Genomic DNA, 19,280 nt, shown 5'->3' with positions numbered 1-19,280 from the left:
ACCTCATGACAGGTGCTTTATCTAACGTTGTCATTGGGGGTTTTGTCAGCCCAACCACTACCCCATGACAGGTGCTTTATCTAACGTTGTCATTGGGGGTTTTGTCAGCCCAACCACTACCCCATGACAGGTGCTTTATCTAACGTTGTCATTGGGGGTTTTGTCAGCCCAACCACTACCTCATGACAGGTGCTTTATCTAACGTTGTCAATGGGGGTTTTGTCAGCCCAACCACTACCTCATGACAGGTGCTTTATCTAAGGTTGTCAATGGGGGTTTTGTCAGCCCAACCACTACCCCATGACAGGTGCTTTATCTAAGGTTGTCATTGGATGTTTTGTCAGCCCAACCACTACCCCATGACAGGTGCTTTATCTAACGTTGTCATTGGGGGTTTTGTCAGCCCAACCACTACCCCATGACAGGTGCTTTATCTAACGTTGTCATTGGGGGTTTTGTCAGCCCAACCACTACCTCATGACAGGTGCTTTATCTAACGTTGTCAATGGGGGTTTTGTCAGCCCAACCACTACCCCATGACAGGTGCTTTATCTAACGTCATTGGGGTTTTTGTCAGCCCAACCACTACCTCATGACAGGTACTTTATCTAACGTTGTCATTGAGGGTTTTGTCAGCCCAACCACTACCCCATGACAGGTGCTTTATCTAACGTCGTCATTGGGGGTTTTGTCAGCCCAACCACTACCCCATGACAGGTGCTTTATCTAACGTTGTCATTGGGGGTTTTGTCAGCCCAACCACTACCTCATGACAGGTGCTTTATCTAACGTTGTCAATGGGGGTTTTGTCAGCCCAACCACTACCTCATGACAGGTGCTTTATCTAACGTTGTCAATGGGGGTTTTGTCAGCCCAACCACTACCCCATGACAGGTGCTTTATCTAAGGTTGTCATTGGATGTTTTGTCAGCCCAACCACTACCCCATGACAGGTGCTTTATCTAACGTTGTCATTGGGGGTTTTGTCAGCCCAACCACTACCCCATGACAGGTGCTTTATCTAACGTTGTCATTGGGGGTTTTGTCAGCCCAACCACTACCCCATGACAGGTGCTTTATCTAACGTTGTCAATGGGGGTTTTGTCAGCCCAACCACTACCCCATGACAGGTGCTTTATCTAACGTTGTCATTGGGGGGTTTTGTCAGCCCAACCACTACCTCATGACAGGTACTTTATCTAACGTTGTCATTGGGGGTTTTGTCAGCCCAACCACTACCCCATGACAGGTGCTTTATCTAACGTCATTGGGGGTTTTGTCAGCCCAACCACTACCCCATGACAGGTGCTTTATCTAACGTCATTGGGGGTTTTGTCAGCCCAACCACTACCCCATGACAGGTGCTTTATCTAACGTTGTCAATGGGGGTTTTGTCAGCCCAACCACTACCCCATGACAGGTGCTTTATCTAACGTTGTCATTGGGGGTTTTGTCAGCCCAACCACTACCCCATGACAGGTGCTTTATCTAACGTTGTCAATGGGGGTTTTGTCAGCCCAACCACTACCCCATGACAGGTGCTTTATCTAAGGTTGTCATTGGATGTTTTGTCAGCCCAACCACTACCCCATGACAGGTGCTTTATGTAACGTTGTCATTGGGGGTTTTGTCAGCCCAACCACTACCCCATGACAGGTGCTTTATCTAACGTTGTCATTGGATGTTTTGTCAGCCCAACCACTACCCTGTGACAGGTACTTTATCAAAGGTTGTCACATGCGGTATGTGCTGTTCTGTCTGGAAAATTGTTGTCACATGCGGTATGTGCTGTCTGTCTGGAAAATTGCATACAAAAGATCCTGTGCTGCTAATGGAAATAATCAGCATGTTTCCACTGAAGATTATGCTTCAGAATGATCAAATGTTTGATATCCATTACCCAGTGATTAATCAGTGTGCTCTAGTGGTGTTGCTAATTAAAACAGACTTAATTTTTTAGTTACTTACATGCTAAGTAGGTATTTAAAATATGGATTATTTGTTTAACAACATATCTGCACTTTTTAAACTAGCTGTTTTGTGTCTTGATAATGAAAATAAAAATGCTACCACCACATAGGCTATGCCTATAATTAGCAGCAAGGGATCTTTTATATGCACTTTTGCACAGCACAGTGTTCAATGTTCTAGTCCTGGCGTACTGATTGGGATGAGAAAACATGGTCCGTCATTCCTATAACATATTATAAAAGCACTCTATATGGACAACTGAGTAGTCCAGTGGTAATGTGTGGACTAGGATTGATCCCTTTCAGTGGGCCCATGGGCTATTTCTCATTCTAGTCAGTGCTCCACAACTGATGTAACAAAGGCTGTGGTATTTACTGTTCTGTCTGTGGGATGATGCATATAAAAGATCCCATGGGCCATGATTTAGCTCAGTTGGTTGAGTGCTTGCTTGAGGTGCTTGCATTGCAGGATCAAACCACCTTAATGGATCCATTCAACTGATATTTTTTCTCATTCCCACCAGTGCACCACAACTTGTCAAAAGCATGGTATGTATTTTCCTGTCTGTGGAAAAAAGAAAGAAATGTTTTATTTAACGATGCACTCAACACATTTTATTTACGGTTATATGGCATCAGACATATGAACATAATGGTTAAGGACCACACAAATATATATTGAGAGAGGAAACCTGCTGTTGCCACTTCATGGGCTACTCTTTTCAATTAACAGCAAGGGATCTTTTATATGCACCATCCCACAGACAGGGTAGTACATACCACAGCCTTTGATATACCAGTCGTGGTGCACTGGCTGGAACGAGAAATAGCCCAATGTCTGGAAAAGTGCATACAAAAGATCCCTTGCTGCTCATTACAAAATGTTTGACATTCAGTAGCCAATAGTGTGCTCTAGTAGTATCATTAAACAAAACAAACTTAACTTTATAAAAAATCCCTAGCTGCTTTAGAATAGAAACGACTAGCCTATGGCGAGGCAGCAGTGAGTCACTAGCTCTGTGGTATAAGCACCCAATACGGTTGTTAAAAATTCAAATTGGTGTCAACTCTGTACCCGTACTAACATATTCAAGTGAACCAGTAGTTGGCTGTTTAAAAGAATCTTGGATTTGTTCCAAATTCTGGAAAAAATTTCACTGGTTATCATGTATAGATCTTTTAACCACATGTATAGCTGAGTGGCATTTTATTGAATATTTGATTTATTTCTTTATAATACATACATGTACGTTTATGTTCATGAGATTTAATTTTAAATTATTATCTACCGTACGTGAATAGGTTGACCACAGGTGCATGGCCTACAAAGAAGTATTTCTTCATACATAGTATTAATGTGACACAAACGTTTGGAATGTCTCTCTGCATGTATTTGTCTCGAAACTACTACCTATGTCTGAGACATCTGAGGACTGGTAGCTCAGTGGTAGAGTGTTCGCTTCAGGTATGATGTGTTGCAGGATCAATTAGCCTTTCAGGACTCAGTGTGACTGTAGTACATGAAAGACCATGCTATGTACTGTCCCAACTCATGACTGGCAAAATGCATATAAAAACCTTTGCTGCTTTATTAGTAGTAATACATGTAGGCTGCAAAAACCTTCCTTTCTGTCTGTTTTAACCACATGGTAAAAGTATCCATGTATTAGACACCAAATAGCCATAGTTTAAAATAATGCAGTGAGTTTCTTTTCTTTTTGTCTTGACCGAGTGTTGAACTAACCATATGTCCGACATTAAATAGCCTTGGTTTGAAATGTGCCAGGCTGTTGTTAAACAAATATTCCTTTCCTTTTGTTTCTTAACGTGAGTTATCCCAAGTGGAGTGTCAGTTGACTTGCTAGTTTATGCTATCCTGTCTGGTAAAAAGTCTTTATAAGAGACCTGTGGCCTCTGTTAATGAACAGCCAAAGGCTTGTTGGTGAGATGCACTGTTACATTCATGACTACTTTATGCTGACTTGGTATTATATACCTCTTGCAGTTGAGAAATAAGCGTTAACAAAAACAAATGTTTATGCAAAAATTGTTTGCTTCAGGTGAAATACATATCACGTCTGAAAATGTATTTTAATGTTGCTGTTTTTACACCACCACCAAAGCACATTGATTTATTAATCAGTTATTGGGTGTCGAATATTTGGTAATTGTGATGCAGTCTTCAGATGAAACATGCTAGTGACAAGATATCTTTTTATTATGCACTTATCGACAGACAGGGCAACACATACCTGTACAATAACCTTTGATACTCCAGTTGTGGGGTACTGATTGGGATCAGGGGGAAAACCCAGTGAGAGAATGGGTCCACTCCATTGACTGAGCTATTTCTCGTTCCAGCCAGTGCACCACGATTGCTATATCAAAGACTGTGGTATATGCTATCCTGTCTTTGTGATAGTGCATACAAAAGATCCCATGCTACTAATGTAATACAATGTAGTAGGTTTCCTCTCTAAGACTATTTCACAATTGCCAAATGTTTGACGTCCAGTAGCCGATAATTAATAAATCAAAGTGCTCTAAAGGTGTTGTTAAATAACACTAATATTAACTTTCTACTGACTGATCTAGACCCCACCCTGTGTAGTTCCAATGTCTGTACTACACTGGATGCTGCTCCTACTGTTGTGACCAGACCCCACCCTGTGTAGTTCCAGTGTCTGTACTACACTGGATGCTGCTCCTACTGTTGTGACCAGACCCCACCCTGTGTAGTTCCAGTGTCTGTACTACACTGGATGCTGCTCCTACTGTTGTGACCAGACCCCACCCTGTGTAGTTCCAGTGTCTGTACTACACTGGATGCTGCTCCTACTGTTGTGACCAGACCCCACCCTGTGTAGTTCCAGTGTCTGTACTACACTGGATGCTGCTCCTACTGTTGTGACCAGACCCCACCCTGTGTAGTTCCAGTGTCTGTACTACACTGGATGCTGCTCCTACTGTTGTGACCAGACCCCACCCTGTGTAGTTCCAATGTCTGTACTACACTGGATGCTGCTCCTACTGTTGTGACCAGACCCCACCCTGTGTAGTTCCAATGTCTATACTACAGTAACACTGGATGCTGCTCCTACTGTTGTGACCAGACCCCACCCTGTGTAGTTCCAATGTCTGTACTACACTGGATGCTGCTCCTACTGTTGTGACCAGACCCCACCCTGTGTAGTTCCAATGTCTGTACTACACTGGATGCTGCTCCTACTGTTGTGACCAGACCCACCCTGTGTAGTTCCAATGTCTCTACTACACTGGATGCTGCTCCTACTGTTGTGACCAGACCCCACCCTGTGTAGTTCCAATGTCTGTACTACACTGGATGCTGCTCCTACTGTTGTGACCAGACCCCACCCTGTGTAGTTCCAATGTCTGTACTACACTGGATGCTGCTCCTACTGTTGTGACCAGACCCCACCCTGTGTAGTTCCAATGTCTATACTACAGTAACACTGGATGCTGCTCCTACTGTTGTGACCAGACCCCACCCTGTGTAGTTCCAATGTCTATACTACACTGGATGCTGCTCCTACTGTTGTGACCAGACCCCACCCTGTGTAGTTCCAATGTCTGTACTACACTGGATGCTGCTCCTACTGTTGTGACCAGACCCCACCCTGTGTAGTTCCAATGTCTGTACTACACTGGATGCTGCTCCTACTGTTGTGACCAGACCCCACCCTGTGTAGTTCCAATGTCTATACTACAGTAACACTGGATGCTGCTCCTACTGTTGTGACCAGACCCCACCCTGTGTAGTTCCAATGTCTATACTACACTGGATGCTGCTCCTACTGTTGTGTGACCAGACCCCACCCTGTGTAGTTCCAATGTCTATACTACAGTAACACTGGATGCTGCTCCTACTGTTGTGACCAGACCCCACCCTGTGTAGTTCCAATGTCTATACTACAGTAACACTGGATGCTGCTCCTACTGTTGTGACCAGACCCCACCCTGTGTATAGTTCCAATGTCTATACTACACTGGATGCTGCTCCTACTGTTGTGGCCAGACCCCACCCTGTGTAGTTCCAATGTCTATACTACAGTAACACTGGATGCTACTCCTACTGTTGTGACCAGACCCCACCCTGTGTAGTTCCAATGTCTATACTACATTGGATGCTGCTCCTACTGTTGTGGCCAGGATGAGACAACATGTGAGGCAGAGTGAAAAAAGTGTGATCTGCTTCATCAAGTGCTATCATAATGCTATTACCAGTCTGTTGGTAGATGAATCATCATCACTTCCCGCCTTTGTTGCACTGTTTGTGCTGTGTGCTGCAAATAACTTGTCAGTTGTTGTAAATCTTACCAAACATTTTGTATTTTCTCTCTGCACTATAGACAGATGTGTGTGCATGTACTCTCTACTGTAGGTAGGTGCACATGTATGTTAATATTATATGACTGTTTACTTTCTAAGTACAGTTGTATATGTTCGTGTTCATATTACATGACTGTTTACTTTCTAAGTATACTTGTATATGGTATGTTGATATTGTATGACTGTTTACTTTCTAAGTACACTTGTATATGGTATGTTCATATTACATGACTGTTTACTTTCTAAGTATACTTGTATATGGTATGTTCATATTGTATGACTGTTTACTTTCTAAGTACACTTGTATATGTTTGTGTTCATATTGTATGACTGTTTACTTTCTAAGTACAGTTGTATATGTTTGTGTTCATATTGTATGACTGTTTACTTTCTAAGTACACTTGTATATGGTATGTTGATATTGTATGACTGTTTACTTTCTAAGTACACTTGTATATGTTTGTGTTCATATTGTATGACTGTTTACTTTCTAAGTACACTTGTATATGTTTGTGTTCATATTGTATGACTGTTTACTTTCTAAGTACACTTGTATATGTTTGTGTTCATATTGTATGACTGTTTACTTTCTAAGTACACTTGTATATGGTATGTTGATATTGTATGACTGTTTACTTTCTAAGTACACTTGTATATGTTTGTGTTCATATTGTATGACTGTTTACTTTCTAAGTACACTTGTATATGTTTGTGTTCATATTGTATGACTGTTTACTTTCTAAGTACAGTTGTATATGTTTGTGTTCATATTGTATGACTGTTTACTTTCTAAGTACACTTGTATATGTTTGTGTTCATATTGTATGACTGTTTACTTTCTAAGTACACTTGTATATGTTTGTGTTCATATTGTATGACTGTTTACTTTCTAAGTACACTTGTATATGTTTGTGTTCATATTGTATGACTGTTTAGTTTCTAAGTACACTTGTATATGTTTGTGTTCATATTGTATGACTGTTTACTTTCTAAGTACACTTGTATATGTTTGTGTTCATATTGTATGACTGTTTACTTTCTAAGTACACTTGTATATGGTATGTTGATATTGTATGACTGTTTACTTTCTAAGTACACTTGTATATGTTTGTGTTCATATTGTATGACTGTTTACTTTCTAAGTACACTTGTATATGTTTGTGTTCATATTGTATGACTGTTTACTTTCTAAGTACAGTTGTATATGTTTGTGTTCATATTGTATGACTGTTTACTTTCTAAGTACACTTGTATATGTTTGTGTTCATATTGTATGACTGTTTACTTTCTAAGTACACTTGTATATGTTTGTGTTCATATTGTATGACTGTTTACTTTCTAAGTATACTTGTATATGGTATGTTGATATTGTATGACTCTTTGCTTTCTAAGTACAGTTGTATATGTTTGTGTTCATATTGTATGACTGTTTACTTTCTAAGTACAGTTGTATATGTTTGTGTTCATATTGTATGACTGTTTACTTTCTAAGTACACTTGTATATGGTATGTTGATATTGTATGACTGTTTACTTTCTAAGTACACTTGTATATGGTATGTTCATATTGTATGACTCTTTGCTTTCTAAGTACACTTGTATATGGTATGTTCATATTGTATGACTCTTTGCTTTCTAAGTACACTTGTATATGGTATGTTCATATTGTATGACTCTTTGCTTTATAAGTACACTTGTATATGGTATGTTCATATTGTATGACTCTTTGCTTTCTAAGTACACTTGTATATGGTATGTTGATATTGTATGACTGTTTACTTTCTAAGTACACTTGTATATGGTATGATCATATTGTATGACTCTTTGCTTTCTAAGTACACTTGTATATGTTTGTGTTCATATTATATGACTGTTTACTTTCTAAGTACACTTGTATATGGTATGTTGATATTGTATGACTCTTTGCTTTCTAAGTACACTTGTATATGGTATGTTGATATTGTATGACTCTTTGCTTTCTAAGTACACTTGTATATGGTATGTTGATATTGTATGACTCTTTGCTTTCTAAGTATACTTGTATATGGTATGTTCATATTGTATGACTGTTTACTTTCTAAGTACACTTGTATATGGTATGTTGATATTGTATGACTCTTTGCTTTCTAAGTACACTTGTATATGGTATGTTCATATTGTATGACTGTTTACTTTCTAAGTACACTTGTATATGGTATGTTCATATTGTATGACGGTTTACTTTCTAAGTACACTTGTATATGGTATGTTCATATTGTATGACTGTTTACTTTCTAAGTACACTTGTATATGGTATGTTGATATTGTATGACTGTTTACTTTCTAAGTACACTTGTATATGGTATGTTCATATTGTATGACTGTTTACTTTCTAAGTACAGTTGTATATGTTTGTGTTCATGTTGTATGACTGTTTACTTTCTAAGTACAGTTGTATATGTTTGTGTTCATATTGTATGACTGTTTACTTTCTAAGTACACTTGTATATGTTTGTGTTCATATTGTATGACTGTTTACTTTCTAAGTACAGTTGTATATGTTTGTGTTCATATTGTATGACTGTTTACTTTCTAAGTACACTTGTATATGTTTGTGTTCATATTGTATGACTGTTTACTTTCTAAGTACACTTGTATATGTTTGTGTTGATATTGTATGACTGTTTACTTTCTAAGTATACTTGTATATGGTATGTTGATATTGTATGACTCTTTGCTTTCTAAGTACAGTTGTATATGTTTGTGTTCATATTGTATGACTGTTTACTTTCTAAGTATACTTGTATATGGTATGTTGATATTGTATGACTGTTTACTTTCTAAGTACACTTGTATATGGTATGTTCATATTGTATGACTCTTTGCTTTCTAAGTACACTTGTATATGGTATGTTCATATTGTATGACTGTTTACTTTCTAAGTACACTTGTATATGGTATGTTCATATTGTATGACTGTTTACTTTCTAAGTACACTTGTATATGGTATGTTGATATTGTATGACTGTTTACTTTCTAAGTACACTTGTATATGGTATGTTGATATTGTATGACTGTTTACTTTCTAAGTACACTTGTATATGGTATGTTCATATTGTGACTCTTTGCTTTCTAAGTACACTTGTATATGGTATGTTCATATTGTATGACTCTTTGCTTTATAAGTACACTTGTATATGGTATGTTCATATTGTATGACTCTTTGCTTTCTAAGTACACTTGTATATGGTATGTTGATATTGTATGACTGTTTACTTTCTAAGTACAGTTGTATATGTTTGTGTTCATATTGTATGACTGTTTACTTTCTAAGTATACTTGTATATGGTATGTTGATATTGTATGACTGTTTACTTTCTAAGTACACTTGTATATGGTATGTTCATATTGTATGACTCTTTGCTTTCTAAGTACACTTGTATATGGTATGTTCATATTGTATGACTGTTTACTTTCTAAGTACACTTGTATATGGTATGTTCATATTGTATGACTGTTTACTTTCTAAGTACACTTGTATATGGTATGTTGATATTGTATGACTGTTTACTTTCTAAGTACACTTGTATATGGTATGATATTGTATGACTGTTTACTTTCTAAGTACACTTGTATATGGTATGTTCATATTGTATGACTCTTTGCTTTCTAAGTACACTTGTATATGGTATGTTCATATTGTGACTCTTTGCTTTCTAAGTACACTTGTATATGGTATGTTCATATTGTATGACTCTTTGCTTTATAAGTACACTTGTATATGGTATGTTCATATTGTATGACTCTTTGCTTTCTAAGTACACTTGTATATGGTATGTTGATATTGTATGACTGTTTACTTTCTAAGTACACTTGTATATGGTATGATCATATTGTATGACTCTTTGCTTTCTAAGTACACTTGTATATGTTTGTGTTCATATTATATGACTGTTTACTTTCTAAGTACACTTGTATATGGTATGTTGATATTGTATGACTCTTTGCTTTCTAAGTACACTTGTATATGGTATGTTGATATTGTATGACTCTTTGCTTTCTAAGTATACTTGTATATGGTATGTTCATATTGTATGACTGTTTACTTTCTAAGTACACTTGTATATGGTATGTTGATATTGTATGACTCTTTGCTTTCTAAGTACACTTGTATATGGTATGTTCATATTGTATGACTGTTTACTTTCTAAGTACACTTGTATATGGTATGTTCATATTGTATGACGGTTTACTTTCTAAGTACACTTGTATATGGTATGTTCATATTGTATGACTGTTTACTTTCTAAGTACACTTGTATATGGTATGTTGATATTGTATGACTGTTTACTTTCTAAGTACACTTGTATATGGTATGTTCATATTGTATGACTGTTTACTTTCTAAGTACAGTTGTATATGTTTGTGTTCATATTGTATGACTGTTTACTTTCTAAGTACAGTTGTATATGTTTGTGTTCATATTGTATGACTGTTTACTTTCTAAGTACAGTTGTATATGTTTCTGTTTATATTGTATGACTGTTTACTTTCTAAGTACACTTGTATATGTTTGTGTTCATATTGTATGACTGTTTACTTTCTAAGTACAGTTGTATATGTTTCTGTTTATATTGTATGACTGTTTACTTTCTAAGTACACTTGTATATGTTCAGGGTTCCAGCAGGAGTCATACACATCTGTCTATATCTTTTCTATCTAAAATATGTTTAACTACTATTTTGTTTATTGCAGTAATTTTTAACAAGAAAAATGTACTTGGATTTTAACTTTACATGGCTCTGCCTTGTACCATATGATTTACTTGCATTATGTTAATACATAAGAGTACCAACAAGTGATCCACATCTGTTAGAGTAAAAACTGTGGTATGTACTGCCTTAACTTTGAAAAGATGCACATTAAAGATCACATGATTTTTTTTGGGTCAGAGTACCTTGTGTGGGTTTCTTCTCTTGACAGGGCAGCATCTAGCTCAGTCATTAGGGTGCTTGCCTGAGATGTCTGGGTTGGAGGATCAAATCCCCTTAGTGTAACCATTGATTGATTTTTTCCCATCCCAACCAGTGAGGCTGTCATATGTGCTGTCCTGTCTGTGGGGAAAGTGCATTAAAAAGATCTAGTTTATCATGTGCTGTCCTGTCTGTGGGGAAAGTGCATTAAAAAGATCTAGTTTATCATGTGCTGTCCTGTCTGTGGGGAAAGTGCATTAAAAAGATCTAGTTTATAATGTGCTGTCCTGTCTGTGGGGAAAGTGCATTAAAAAGATCTAGTTTATAATGTGCTGTCCTGTCTGTGGGGAAAGTGCATTAAAAAGATCTAGTTTATAATGTGCTGCTGAGGTGTCATAAACAAATATTCCTTTTTGTTCTTTCAGTTGCTGCCGGAACCGAAATGGCCGCCTACTGTAAGCACAGCGTTGTGATTGGTGGTAGCCGAGAGGTGCCTAGCAACGAGCGTGTGGAGTGGATGTCTCGATGAGCCGAGTGGCCTGTGTACAGGAGCACGTGGTACCGGCGGCCCGCCCACCTGGGTCTGTGATCGGCGTCGCTCTGCTCCACTCGTGGTGCTGCACCGGCCTGCTGCTGAGTCCGGCCACCATGCTGGCTCTGATCACCAAGAAACTGCAGAACCAGACACTCGACGACTCCACGGCAACCAACGCGACTAGCGCTACACACTTATCGGTAAGATTTCTAAAATACAGAACCAGACACTGGACGACTCCACGGCAAACAGCGGGACTAGCACCACACACTTGCCGGTAAGATTTCTAAAATACAGAACCAGACACTGGACAACTCCATGGCAACCAATGCGACTAGCGCCACACACTTACTGGTAAGATTTCTAAAATACAGAACCAGACACTGGATGACTCCACGGCAACCCAACGCTGCTAGCTGCACACACTTAACAATTCCAAGGCAAGCATTTTTGCTAACTTACAGGGTTTCTGCCAGACTGTAAAACGGGTATGGCGCCATACTCAAAACTTTAGTTAACTTTTTAACAAAATTAATTACTCTTATCATTACTGTATGATTTTCTTAACTATAACCCTAAATTTAACCGATTCTGTTTCTGGGGGAGGCCCCCCAAACCCCCTGTTGACTGTGGTTACATTCAATTCCATAGTGCCATACCCAAAAATTTCTTTCTGGCAGAAACACTGACTTAGCACATTTATTGGTAAGATTTCTCAAATGTCTTATCCAGAAGCAGTCTTGATGATTCCTTGGCAGGGAACACTGCTATTTCTGCACATTTACTGGTAAGATTTCTAAGACCTAAATAGATGGTAGAGCACTTTATGATTTTATAGTAAGTAATGCTGCTGACCCAATTCATTCACCAGTATTATTTTTCAAATCTTTAGCGTTAAATACAATGCTAAAACCCTTGATGGTCCAAGCAATGCTACTAACACCATACATTTACCAGTAAGATTTCTAAAATCAATTTATTATATAAAACCATATCATTCGGTGATTCCACGACAAGCATTAACTTTTACCTGTAAGGTTTCACAAATCTCTCTGTTACTATTAGACAACATCAAACACAGAACAAGGGTGCAAGAGGCAGAAGCCCCTCACAATACACAACATGCTTTCTGACAATCAGTTTCATCAGCAACTTTGGCTTTCCATCTTAAAGCAGTGTGCAGCTATTCAGAGTAAGAAATTAGTGTCAACTGCCAATAATAGGTCAACCAATATTAAATTAGATATTGCATAAAACAAAGAAAAAAGAAGAAGTAGTTTAAATTTACATAAAATGAGAGTAAATTTTATATCACTGCAAGTGGTCTAGAGCTGCATCTTGGTTTCTAGCATTGGCTTCCACATTAACATGTCAGACGCAGAGTTTGCTTTCCATTCCATCAAATTAACATGTCAGACGCAGAGTTTGCTTTCCATTCCATCAAATTAACATGTCAGACGCAGAGTTTGCTTTCCATTCCATCAAATTAACATGTCAGAAGCAGAGTTTGCTTTCCATTCCATCAAATTAACATGTCAGAAGCAGAGTTTGCTTTCCATTCCATCAAATTAACATGTCAGAAGCAGAGTTTGCTTTCCATTCCATCAAATTAACATGTCAGAAGCAGAGTTTGCTTTCCATTCCATCAAATTAATTTTGAGCCATGCATGCAGCACATGACCATTGAAGGTACAGTAGGTGAAATAAATGGTAAAATGTGGATAACAAGCAGTTAACTGGCAGTTGGCAATAATTGACAGTAGCTTAAATTAAAATAAAAAACTATGAATCTTATTTGAAAACATTGTGTGGAATGGTACATGCAAGATTGCTTGCTGCTAATTGAAGAGAGAGTCTTTGGAGTGGCAGCACTGGCTTTCCTCTTATTATCGGTGTGCTCCTTAACCATAAGCTTGATGCTATATAACAGTAAATAATATGTTGACTGCACAGTGAAATAAAAAAATTTTCCTTCATATCTTGATAAAAACAATTCGGAGTACATACTGGAATTGTAATGAAACCTTTGTGTCGGGATACAAAATGGCTACTGTGGAAAGTTTGTATGGGTCATTTTTATCTGTAAGTGTTAAGTTGTGACAAGGTTGCCTTTCTTGACACTTGAATTACATTTCCACGGTTACAGATGTTTGTCAAGAGGTGTGCATACATCTACCTGTCCTCAAGTTCTCTTTGACCCACTTCTACAAGTTTTACATTCTCTTTGATACTGTCAATTACACTGTACGGTAGCAGATTGTAAATCACTATCAAGTGTTACTCTTTGATATTTGTATGAAAGTCACTCGCTGTAACTTCCGCATATTACAAATACTCCATAACCAGACAGCCACAGGATTCATTTAAATTGATCATTTAATTAATGTAGTTTAATATTTTACACTTTCCAGTAATGTGTGCAGAAAATTGTGCAATGGGGGTCTAGACTGGTGAGCGAAGTTTCTAAGGGGGGGGGGGGGGGGGCGGGGGGGGGTTCATGTCATGTTCCCCTGAAAAATTTATTTAAAACAAATATTTGCTTTGAGCAGGGGGTTAATTTTGACCTCCTAGGATCAGTGCATTTATGTTGAAACCTGATGTATCTCCAGATGTGGATCTGAGGACTGTGTGTGTGTGTGTGGGGGGGGGGGGGGGGGGTGGGGGGGGGGGGGTTACATGGTGTTCTGAGGATATAACGGAACATGTGCAGAAATCTTCATGGATATGCATGACTGAGACCATGATGAACCATACCTATTTACCACACATATATATGGTGTTTTTTTCACATTGTGCAGAGATAGGGTGAAGGATGAGTATTTGGTTTGGAACAGATTTGGATGAATAAAATGCAAACCAAACGTCCAAAGTCCAGAGACACTTGTTCATGTACATAATCTTGCTTACCATTGTGCCTTATCATTCAATCTATATACCTCTCCCAGGATGAGTCACGTTAAGAGACCAGTTAGGAGCCTTAGACATTTAAAAGCATTTGTGACCAGGTAAGAGATTTTTTCAGACTGTAATATCTCTCTTTCTGCCAGTTCACAGTAGATGACTAGGCAGTCTGACTCTGTACACATCCTGTAATATCTCTAAGTGTCTCTCCTACAGCCAGTTCACAGTAGATGACGAGGCAGTCTGACTCTGTACACATCCTGTAATATCGGTCTCCAAGCCCCAACTTGTTAAGTTATTAGTGGTAAGTGATTGACAGATGCCGGGGATTGAAGAGGTCCCTTTTTATACACCTGTCTTTGGTGGGTCTTATTATGGTATGGCATTGTCCATACGTATGTCCATCAGTACATTTTAGTTTCCATGGCTTAACTTTCTTAATTGTTGTCAAAGTTTGCAGACAAGTTTAACTGGGATGGCGGACACCATGTCACACACCATAACTAGGTCACTGTGAACTACTTTCATGCCTTACTGCACATTAAAGGAAATCCTTGTCTGGGCCATATCTTTCTTATCAATTCATACACGATCATCAAACCTTGCACACAGTTACAACTTGGAATGGTGGTGTGTTGTGTACCATAACTAGGTCACCATGACCTATTTTTGATGGATGTATCATGTACCTCACCGGTACTCTTGTTAGAATTCTCATCCGTGCCCCTTGGTATGTTGTCTGTAGGATGCTGTAGATGAAAGATTCCTTACTGCTAATCGGAAAGAGCAGCTCATTGCTTGGTGGTGGTGGGTTTTCTCTTTTATTATCAGTGTGGTCCTTAGCCATAATGTCTGATGCCATATACTCATAATTAAAATGTCTTGTTAAATAACACATTCCTTCCCTCCTTTCCTGCCCCTCAGAAATGTGGATCTGCCCTTGATGTGCATGTACGAGACTCCACTTGAAGTGTTAATATGAGATATTTTTGTTCATTAATACATGGTCAGGCTTGTATTCACACACACACAATGCATTTCCACTTAACTTACTATGAATCACACTTTTTAATAATATCTTTATTTAATTACATGTATACTTTACAAACAGGATGTATTTTCATGGTGAGGTCTCCACCCTGAGGTGTCCTGGGTCACAAATTCGATCCTCGTCAGTGAGCACATTATCTTATTACCTGTTTAACTTGATGACTTATTTGTGCTATAAATTCAATACTTCATGTATTTTGAACTTAATGATGTATTCAAGTTTTTCATAGCCAAGGCATGAATTGAGCATGTTTCTAACTATTCCACATGACAATACTGGCTGGATTAGTGTATTGTGTATAATTGGTTAACAAATTGTTTTATTCAGCCCATGAGAATCATCACCAACTGGGATTGGCTTTCCTATGCTTAATTTGCACCTTGATTGTGCATGCTGAAATTTTAAAATTGCTTCCATGCATATTCTTTATCTCTTGACGTGACATTCATGGCTTAAGTTATTACGCTGTATATCTACCTGCCTTGTGTAAACATGCAACAGAACTTGTGTCGTTAACCTGCAGTGATTGTTTCCGTGGTTTTACAGGTACATGCACATTACGGAGTGCGCCCTTTGTAAACGTCTGGACATGTGGGTTGGCCAGGGTGCACCATCAATAATGTATTTCTGAAAACCAGTCTACTCTCAGGGCTAACCCTGTACATTGCCAAATTTGTCAATTGCTAATTTTTACAAAATTTTGTATTTGGCTAACAAAATGTTCTTTAAATTAGCCACTTTTGAATAATTTTCCAATCTTGTTACCAGGAGGTTAACACAAAATTGTAACCTGTACACTACTTTGGTGCGTTTTTTGGTATGAGTAGCGTGTGTGGTGGCTGCAGGATTCTTCTCGTTTTCTCTTGACCAGGTGTCGAAATAACCACGTTAAGACACCAAATATACAGCTCAAGTTTAAGTTCATAATAAAATTATGAACTATGAGCTTTTAGTGTATTTTATTGTGTACTTTGTATTGCCAATGAGAAAACCGTGTTATTATATTATATTCCTACCTCTGCGTTCATGTAAACACCACAGAACATGTTATGAAAAGTTTGGTAAGGAAAGGAAAATAATGTTTGTTTTGAAGGTTAATTTCATAATAACGTTAAAACCAGACTAAAAAAAGTGCATAGTTAAATATGAGGCATTGACATAGTTACTAGCTATGTTAAACATTGTATGCTTTTATTTGAAAACAAGGATAACATTGTCCTTCATACCTGAACTCCGTTTAAATCACTTTCAGTACATATTCACTGCACATGTGTAGATAAGACAAAATCATGTGATACAAGTCTCTATTCATTTTATATAACCAGAAAGCAATTTTAATGTAGGATTTTCAATACTTTATTTCAAGTGAAAACATGTAATGTCATTTCCTGATATTTAACTATGTACTTTAAGTCTGGTTTTAACGTTATTATGAAATTAACCTTTAAAACATGAACATATTTCACCTTCTCTTTGGTAATAAATATACTCTATTGTTTTTCAAACTAGTACTAGTTTCATTTTGACAAATTATTTGCCAGACGTTTAACCAAGTATAAATATTTTGTTGAGAGATGTTGACATATTGGGTCAGATGGCTGACAGTTAGAACACACACAGCAGATATTTTGTCAAGACTAGCAGGCAAGCGAGGCTGGATTCTAAACATTTCTCACTGTATTGTGGAGGTCACCATGTTTGAAATTGTTTGCAGTCCCATTAGTCACTAGGGTAGAGTCCCCAACAGTGACCGAGGGTGTCACTAACTGACAGGGTGGCAGGATGTCTTCAGAATTTACACTGCATACATGTTTGTTGTGTACATATGCTGTTGCTCATCTGGTGCTGGGATAGCAACGTTCTCATGGTTTCCCTCACAGTGACAAAATTTTAATACAGCACAATTTTAAGTGTGTTTAAAATCTTAAAATGAGTTCTATTGGCATCTGTGATGATGATTTCTCATTTTGTGTTGACAATTCGGTGCCATATTGGTTTGTTTACCACAGCTCCATACACTGATTGCATGGTCTGACCGAAATTACTGTTTGTTTGATCTTTCTCAAGATTTTAATTTTGGTGTGTTGGCAATGTGTATCATTGTCTTACAGCTGTTTATGCTGTTTTATTGGCCCAATTTTACCACATACCTGCTTTTCCATCATGTTTTATTGTGGGTCAAGTCTGACCTCCAGTGTTCAGTAGTCTTCTGCCATTGTTAAGAGACGAAGGACGGGATTTAGCTCAATGGGTAGATTGCTCACATAAAGTGCGAGTAGCAATCGCATGGCTACAGCGGGTTTCATGTCTCATTATCTGAGTGGTCCTTAGCAATGATATGTCAGACACCGTAATTAAAATATGTTGTGTGTAAATAAAGTATTCTTTGCTTACTTAAGGTGCTTGGGTTATAGGATCAAACCTCTGTGGACACATGAGGGGACAGGACGTAGCCCAGTGGTAAAACGTTCACTTGATGCGCAGTCGGTCTAGGATCGATCCGCATCGGTGGTCCCATTGAGCTATTTCTTGTTCCAGCCAGTGCTCCACAACTGGCAAGGCTGTGGTATGTGCTATCCTGTCTGTGAGATGGTGTATATAAAGATTCCTTGCTGCTAATTGAAAAGAGTAGCCCATGAAGTGGCAACAGCGGGTTTCCTCACTTAATATCAGTGTAGTCCATAGCCATATGTCTGATGCCATATAACCATAAATAAAATGTGTTGAGTGCATGTTAAATAAAACATTTCTTTCTCCTTTTTTCCCCGTCCCAGCCAGTGCCCCATGACTAGTATATTAAAGGCCATGGTTTGTTCTATTCTGATTGTGGAGAAGTACAAGTGTATATAAAAGATCCTTCACTACTAATGGAAACATGTAGCAAGCTTCCTACGAAAAGTACATGTTAGAATTGCCAAATGTTTGACATTCAGTAGCTGATGATTAATTAATCAATGTGCTTTAGTGGTGTCATTAAATAAAACAAACTTATAACTTTGATCACCAAGATTATTTTCTCAAGAAAAGATAGCTAGTGTATTATGGGCATTTGTTTTTGTTATTGATTGTGTGGTTGATAGAGATTGAATTGCTATATAGGAAATAACAGGTAGATTACAAGACATATCCATGGAGTATAACAGATTTTCTAATTGTTAAAACAACCTGACTTTTATGTAGAGGAACAGGAAGAAATTCTTTCCTGTAATAAAGAAAGAAAAATCAATTTTGGAACAATACTCTGTTTGCTTTTAATACAAAGTACATGCATAGGCTGTTTGGGTAATGTCTTTTCTTAATGGATTGAGCTGGGATAAAATTTAGGATTTCACAGTGCACAGGAAATGCATTCTTATGGCTGTCGATCAAGTTTCAGCAATTTCTTCTTGGAAATTCCACACAGCTTTGTTTGGTGCTTTGGACAATGATGACAAACCTGTCTTTTGTTATGAAGTCTAACTGTGGGTACGGATCGCGGGCAAAACTCACCAACTACCTGTGTCACGTGACACAATGCGGAG

At 38.0% G+C, this 19,280-nt stretch overlaps 1 protein-coding gene across 2 annotated transcripts in view; it reads left to right on the top strand.

Moving 5' to 3' along the window:
* The window catches only part of LOC121383070 (protein FAM53A-like), a 107,682-nt gene that overhangs the window by 50,615 nt on the left and 37,787 nt on the right, over positions 1–19,280 (top strand). For both annotated transcript variants that reach the window (XM_041512840.1, XM_041512841.1), the window contains one exon: positions 11,698–12,007. In XM_041512840.1, the coding sequence (XP_041368774.1) occupies positions 11,798–12,007 (210 nt within the window). In that variant the 5' untranslated portion in view covers positions 11,698–11,797. The remainder of the gene's footprint in view (positions 1–11,697; positions 12,008–19,280) is intronic.

The sequence above is a fragment of the Gigantopelta aegis genome, chromosome 10 (genome assembly GCF_016097555.1).
Source record: "Gigantopelta aegis isolate Gae_Host chromosome 10, Gae_host_genome, whole genome shotgun sequence".
Classification (NCBI taxonomy): domain Eukaryota; kingdom Metazoa; phylum Mollusca; class Gastropoda; order Neomphalida; family Peltospiridae; genus Gigantopelta; species Gigantopelta aegis.
The sequence above is the reverse complement of the archived record's forward strand: the minus strand, read 5'-3'. Positions and strand labels throughout refer to the sequence as shown.